The 7,414-nt window shown below is 40.9% G+C and overlaps 1 protein-coding gene across 1 annotated transcript; it reads right to left on the bottom strand.

The window, feature by feature from the left end:
• Positions 1-532: 532 nt before the first annotated feature.
• On the bottom strand, positions 533-2,890 carry LOC145408499 (zinc finger MYM-type protein 1-like). Its single transcript, XM_080279230.1, has one exon. It carries the CDS (start codon positions 2,888-2,890, stop codon positions 533-535), a length of 2,358 nt encoding a protein of 785 aa, XP_080135356.1.
• Between the last annotated feature and the right edge of the window lie 4,524 nt (positions 2,891-7,414).

Genomic DNA, 7,414 nt, shown 5'->3' with positions numbered 1-7,414 from the left:
GACTTGTGGAGACCTCTGAAGTTGGGTAACGAAGTCTCCACTTTACACTTCCCGACAACCGTAATATGATTACCACAGCCTGATATTACAGTGGCGGCGCCAGGAAATTTTCATTGGGGGGGCTGAGGAGGGCTGGGGTAAAATGTGGGGGGGCTTCACAAAATGTCATCAAACTGAAGTGTTGATGGAAAACTGGTATGTACATATTCATAATATCCGAATGTACTGAGGTTCATTTTAGACACCTGTACTCTTTGAAACTGCGGTGTTAATGTATAACATTTCTTATCTCATCAAAAATTCTGCCAAATGAAAGACATAAAACTAGCAAGGAAATTCAGATTAATGTATACGCAACATAATAACATTTATTATTTCCAGTTTATTCCATAAGATTGAAGTTTAACTCAATTAATTTAGACATCATGTGTAAGCAAGCAGTTAACATGACAGAAAAAAATTCTATGTTATGAAGTTAATACAATCTGAAGAATCAGAAGAATTTTTAAATCAAGGTGTAACGACTGTCACGTTACTTTAAAACTATGCCCCTGTTCTGGTGATTGGCAGCAAATGTGTCTATAATGGCATCAATGTTCAGCTGTTTGGCCCTCCTAGAATTAATTGATATTACAGCAAGGTTGCTGGTGCGGTTGTTGCCACTGCTGTTCCTCAAGTATGTCTTGAGGAGTTTCAGACATGAGAAGCTCCTCTCACAGGCAGCTGAGGTGACAGGGAGGGTCACTGCAATGCATACAAGTTTATACAGATCTATTAAGGCGTCCTTGTATGGCTCCAGCATGGCTGCGAGCTCAAGTGGTGTGGACACTTCCAGGCCATTGTCTCTCTTCCTAGCTATTAGTCTTGTCAATTGGTGGACCTCCACTGCAAGATCACCCTCTGCCACTCCATAATTGGCTGCCATTCCTGACAGCGCTTTTTTGTCCAGAAATGTAATGTGCTTAGGATTCAAGGCAGCAGCACCCATAAGAACATTACAGGCATCAGATGAAAATCGCCTGCTCAGCTCATTGAGCATTCTATCTCTGATGGCATAGAAGGTCCTTCTCCTGGCATCTGGTATAGCTCCATCCCTCTGACCTGTACTGGATGTTATGATGAATTCATCCAGGTGTCTGGGAGCAGATCGTTGTCTACCTGGACGCTCAGTCTCAGTGCGTATCCCAACTACCTTGCACAGATCCTCAGCAGCCTCCTCTAACTCCTTCCAGGCAGCTTCAGTCCTCATTTCTGTCAGTCCAGACATGACAGACTGCATCAAGTCCTCTGCAGAGGCCAGCTGAAGGTCATGTGACTGGAGGTGGTTTGACAGTTGTTTGGTCATCAGTAACACTTTTTCCATGGCCAACAGAATTGTCACAAATTGCTGATCTAGCAGGATGCACAGGCCCTTTGCCTCAGTGGCTCTGTGTGCATTGTCTCCCTCCATGAGACGTTTCAAGGTTGTCACTATGGCAGGTAGGGTTCTTTTCACTGCCAGACAAGCAGCATGTTGGGAGGTCCATCTTGTGTCAGACAGTTGCTTCAACTCTATGTGCTGCCTTGTGGGATTTAATTCTTTTTGCACCTTTATAAATTCTTCATGTACTACTGACGTAGAGAAGAACTTGTACAAGCTCTGTATAGCCACAAAAAACTCTGCTGCAGCCTGGATATTGTGTACACAATCAACGAGCACAAGGTTGAGCCTGTGAGCATAACAGTGGACATACACAGCCTGTGGTACCTTTCTCCTAAACCTCTCCTGTATACCACTGATGTGCCCTGACATGACTGCAGCTCCATCGTAGCACTGGCCAATGCAGGCGTTGTGGTCAATACCACATTTGGCCAGGGTCTCCAAGATCTTGTTGAGCAATGAGTCTGCATCCAGACCCTCGGCTGCTGTGAAGTCAAGGAACACCTCATGAAGGCTCTGTTTGTGGAGATACCTCACCACAATGGACAGCTGTTCTTGTTTGCTGACATCCTTGGTCTCATCCACCATTAGGGCAAAATGCTCTGCTCTTAGGACCTCGTTGCTGATGTCCTCTCTGATTATTGAAGCTATGATGGCGAGCAGTTCATTTTGGATATCGTGGTGCGTATATTTAGCATTGCCAGGACCACCACTCAGTTTCTTTTTGACAATGTCATCATACCTGGAAATCAGGTCCAGCAGATCCAGGAAGTTACCTTTGTTGCCAGAATCAGTGTCTTCCTTGTGACCTCTTTGGGCAACATTTTGGCAGGCTGTGTAGAGCAGTACGTCTATTACTGCTCTAATGTAATGTCTGTTTTCCTTTACAGTTTTTTCATGGTTGGTATTAAAAGCATGTAGGATCCTAGAACCTGTTGTTTTCTGCATCTTAAACTCTGCCCAAGCTTGCATAGAAAACTTGTGTCCTGCTGAATTATCATCAGACTTCAGAGATGAGGTTGCCTTCTTCCAGTTCCGAAAGCCGTCATGGGTGAAGGACTTCTCACATTTGCTTAAGTGTACATAACCGAAATGACGACATGCAAAGCAGAATGCAGCATCTAGGGTCGTGGAGTACTCCAGCCACGAATGATGATCACGCCAGTTCTTGTTGAATGACCTTGACTGGCCACTGTATTCTGTGGCTGGGTATCTCTTCAAGTCTGGACAGGTGGGACCACTATCTGGAAGCTGGCTCAGGTCCTTGGGTCCAGGTAGTAGTTTCTCACCATGGGTGTGAGAAGTGCCCTCTTGTGGCTGGGGTTCTGCACTAGCCTCACCTAGTAAGGCTGCAGACTCACAATCACGATCACCACTGTCCAGGTCCACATTAACAGCAGGTGTGTCTGTAGGAGGATCATCATCTCGCAGCCTCTTCTTGGGAATTTTGGGTAACAGGTAGCGTTCCATGATCAACCCGGCCTATGTGATCAAATATGATAAACCACCATCAGTTACTTTCATAAACAGGGAAAACAGCATAAACAAGCACACAGATCACAGAAGCATAAAACTGCATATTAGCATTACAACAGACCAGATATTTTCACACTATTTTATTCTTCCTTCCACAGCTTCTTATAATCTTATAGTAGCCTCTATACATTTTTAAGTAGAAAAAAATCAACTTACACCATACCTGTAAATCAGTGCAAGACGAAAACCACAACTAATAAGCTCAGCTGCTCAGTAATTCAGTGTCTACTACACTAAGCAATTAACAGCCAACAGACTCGGAGATCTACACACAACTGCGTCGCGTGGTAGACTGGTCTGGTAGCTGACAGGAATCGAACAGGAATGACTCATCGTGCACTCGATTCGTGAATGCTGGGCTAGGCTAGGAGCCTAGGACCATATAGGCCCTATAGCAGTGTGAATCCTTTACTTCATTTTAATCAAATATATTCAAATTTATTAACTTCCTGCCTCGAATTATGACATAATCGACATTCAATTACATTTTTGAAGACGAGATAATAATCGTACAGTCGTAATACACTAAAAGAATGGCTAATGTAGTTTAATAAAATAATGCTGTATTTTACTTTCACTTATCATTTTCATTATAGGATATGTAAACTAACCATCTGAATTACAAGAATTTCACAGAATATATTATAACATAAGTTACCCTTAGTATTAGAACTAGGCTGGAAGTTTTCCTTAGAAGTTGAGTCAACTGATAAATTTTCCGTAATTTCCGTGAAATTACTATCATTCAGAATCTGCTAAATGCTAACAGCTAAAAATAATAATCACGATTTAATCTATTGTCTTGAATCTTTTCCTAAATTTATAACACTTCGTTTCGTCAACTTTTGTGTATTATTTGTAAATAGTAATACAAAATTGAAAGTTCAAATAAGGGACGTCCTGCCTAAATTCGCCTTTGGAATCTGGCAATATTGGGGGGGCTGATGGGGGGGCTTGGCTCATTATTGGGGGGGCTTCAGCCCCCCAAGCCCCCCCTTGGCACCGCCACTGTGATATTATCACTTGAAACACTATTCTATGATTCTCAAATCGTTTGGAATCAATGCCCCCCCCCAAAAAAAAAAAAAAAAAAAACACTGTGAAAGCAATGACAATTACGAGCGCGTATGACCTTCCTACTTGTGATCGTTCGCCGCTGGTGTTCTGTCAATTTTATTTTTCATAAAAACACAGTTTATATTTTTATTACTATATAACACTTATATATATATATATATATATATATATATATATATATATATATATATATATATATATATATATATATATATATATATATATATATATATATATATATATATATATATATATATATATATATATATATATATATATATATATATATATATATATACAGGCTTTATCCATAAGTTTCCTTCAGTAATAGTAGTTTATTGTCACTGTAGGCATTCAATTTCTCTTTCAGTAAAATACGTAGCATTCACTTTTTCGTCCTGTATACTAGCGTTGAGAGTGAATCTGTCACTTTCATTTACACTTTCATAACTCATAGTATTCATACATGCTAGAGTGAAACTTTCACTTTCATTACTCCTAGTATATATACTCATATTCTTATATTACTACTTATTTACATTTCTATTTACATTCTCTATTTTATTTACATTATTTACATTCCTATTCTATTTACACTGTTATGCAGTCACTTGCAGTAACTTAAAAAACTATTTTCCACTGTTCACTTATATTTACATTTATTGCTTTCACTTGCTGTTTACACATTATTTACACATTATTTACATTTTCACTTGCACTGTTTTACTCACCAGATATAGATCGTAGTCACTGTTTATCATATCCATTGACAAATTAGCCAGTTCACGTTCCACAGCAGTCACTTAGCCTTTTACCTCTTTCCACACGAGGTTTAGTAGGGGTAGAGGTCACAGGGCCCTTTGCATGGGGCTAAAAAGCGGTGGAATTGGGCAGGTGCGAATCCGACGTGCTTTCACCTTGAAAGACGACAGGAAACTGAATACAATGTTGTGGGTGGCCTGCGTAGGGGGAGTGCAATGCTGCCAATGTCAGTGGGGTGAAAGCTGCTAATATATACGCTATGAAATGATTGGCAGGAAATCTAGACAATACATAATAAATTAAGTAGTTCTGGGTGAATGTAAATATCACTTAGGCTTCTCCCTTCCTTTCTTATATATATTTTTATTATGAGAATAGATTATACGGCATATTTCAAGGGGAAATAAACAGCGAAAATTAGCGAACGAGTGCATGTGAGGTTTTGTCAGGTGATAATTAGCCAATTCCAGGTGTATGGCATTATCAATTACCTTATTTCTTTCTTGTATATATTATTTGGTATAAGAATAGGGCATAGAGCTTATTTCAATGGATGAAATCAGTGGAAAATTCCAGGGAAGATTTACTTAGTGTAGTATGGCCGGGCAGGTGAGAGGAGAGGGTAATGGAGGGGAGGTAGAGAGGGGAGTCAAGAATGAGGAGAAATGGCTAAATTGTCAACAATCTGCTGTTTTCTCAGTCGCCTCGGACTGCACACCCGAGGTCGTCTGCTAGCTCCCAAGAACGATTTGGTTTTCTCAGTGGCGTTTCCGAGGCCTGTGACATGGCCATTATTGGAACAATCATGTGGAAGCACCCGACTGTTAATCAGGCAGGGTACACCATCGGAGCTGGGCAGGCTGCTGTAAAATTTATGTTTATTTTTAAAAATGATATATGAAAATACGTCTGGTATGTACTGGGTAACGTCAGTACATAGTATTTCGATGTTTTGGTGCAGAGTATTGTTAAAAATTTGTACTCTCAAATGTTTTACAAGACTATGGTGCATCCACAATAATACTAGCTATTGTCAACAAACTAGCTCCATCGTCTGCCTTGGCTGCAAGTCACCACTGCAGGCGGTTGGAAAAAGTAATATGTACCAATTGTACATTCAGATATATGCTTAAAAAAATACCAAATCATGTTTCCTGCATTAATTAAGATGCCTTAAACCATTGGTAATGTGGGTAAATGTTCCGTGAGTGATCTTGACTCCTCTTGCTGACCAATCACTCAAAACACACTTTTAAAATGATTTTGGCCACACAAAAAACTACCCAAAATATACTATACCTATATTTATGCAAAATTAAATATGACTGGTCACTATTTGGTAGTAAAGTACTGCTAACTACGACAGGCGGGCCTGGTCAGTATTGCCAGGTCAGTGCTGGTCACTGAGGCGTTAGGTTCCGAGGCTTGGGCGCTCGCACCCAAGAAAATCGTTGACTGAGAAAAGCAATCTCAGTTATCAGGTGCTGGCGTCCGAGGCTCAGGAGCAGTGCCCGATTCGGGTGCTTAGACGACTGAGAAAACGGCTGAATGGATGGGAGTACAGATGAGAGTAGGAGTGCTGACTAATGTCGAACATTGGCAGTACTGATTGATGATACAAGCCACCACTTCAAAGCTCGGGCAAATTCAAAATAATACAGAATCACAAAAGTGATGCCCCACGGTATGATCCCTTGCTCCCAAGCATCACAAAAGTGATGCCCCACAGTTAAGGGGTTAAACATTAGTGGGTACTCCCGTGGAAGATTTTGACGAGTTGATAGGTGTAAAAACTGAGTTTTTAATGCATTAAAAACAACAGGATTATTTTTACCCCAGTCAGAGATTCGAGCTAAGTCAGACATTAGGTGTGCCAAAGCCTCATCCTTTGTTTGTTGAATAACTGCTGAGATGGACGTTGCTGAAACTGAATGGAAATATGAAAGGTGGAATCATAAGCGAATGAGTGGATAGGATTAGATGTACAGCTTAGATCATTGATGAATAAAATGAAGAGAGTTGGTGACAGGACAGAGCCCTGAGGAATACCACTGTTGATAGATCTAGGAGAAGAGCGATGGCCATCTACAAGAGCAGCGATAGAACGACCAGAAAGGGAGCTATAGATAAAGGCACAGATGGAAGGATAGAAACCGTAAGAGGGCAGTTTGGAAATTAAAGATTTATGCCAGACTCGATCGAAAGCCTTTGAGATGTCAAGTGTGATGGCAAAGTTTCGCCAAAGTCCTGAAAGGAGGATGACCAGGAGTCTGAAAGGTAGGTGAGAAGATCGCCAGTGGAGCGTCCCTGACAGAACCCATACTGACGATCAGAAAGAAGGTTGTGATAGGAAAGATGCTTTAACATTTTTCTTTTAAGAACAGACTCGAAAACTTTTGAGACACAGGATGTTAAAGCAATTGGACGATATTTAGAGGGTTGGGAATGGTCACCCTTCTTTGGGGCTGGCTGAATGAGAGCAAACTTCCAGCAAGAAGAAAAGTTGAAAGACAAAGGCGAAAGAATTTACCTGGGCAGGGTGTAAGCACAGAAGCACAGTTCTTGAGGACAACAGGAGGGACTCCAACAGGCCCATATGTCTTGTTAGTATTGAGGCCA

The sequence above is a fragment of the Coenobita brevimanus genome, chromosome 77 (genome assembly GCF_032717465.1).
Source record: "Coenobita brevimanus isolate Jiangsu-jjx chromosome 77, ASM3271746v2, whole genome shotgun sequence".
Classification (NCBI taxonomy): domain Eukaryota; kingdom Metazoa; phylum Arthropoda; class Malacostraca; order Decapoda; family Coenobitidae; genus Coenobita; species Coenobita brevimanus.
Note: the sequence above shows the minus strand (reverse complement) of the source record. Positions and strands in the feature narration are given on the sequence as shown.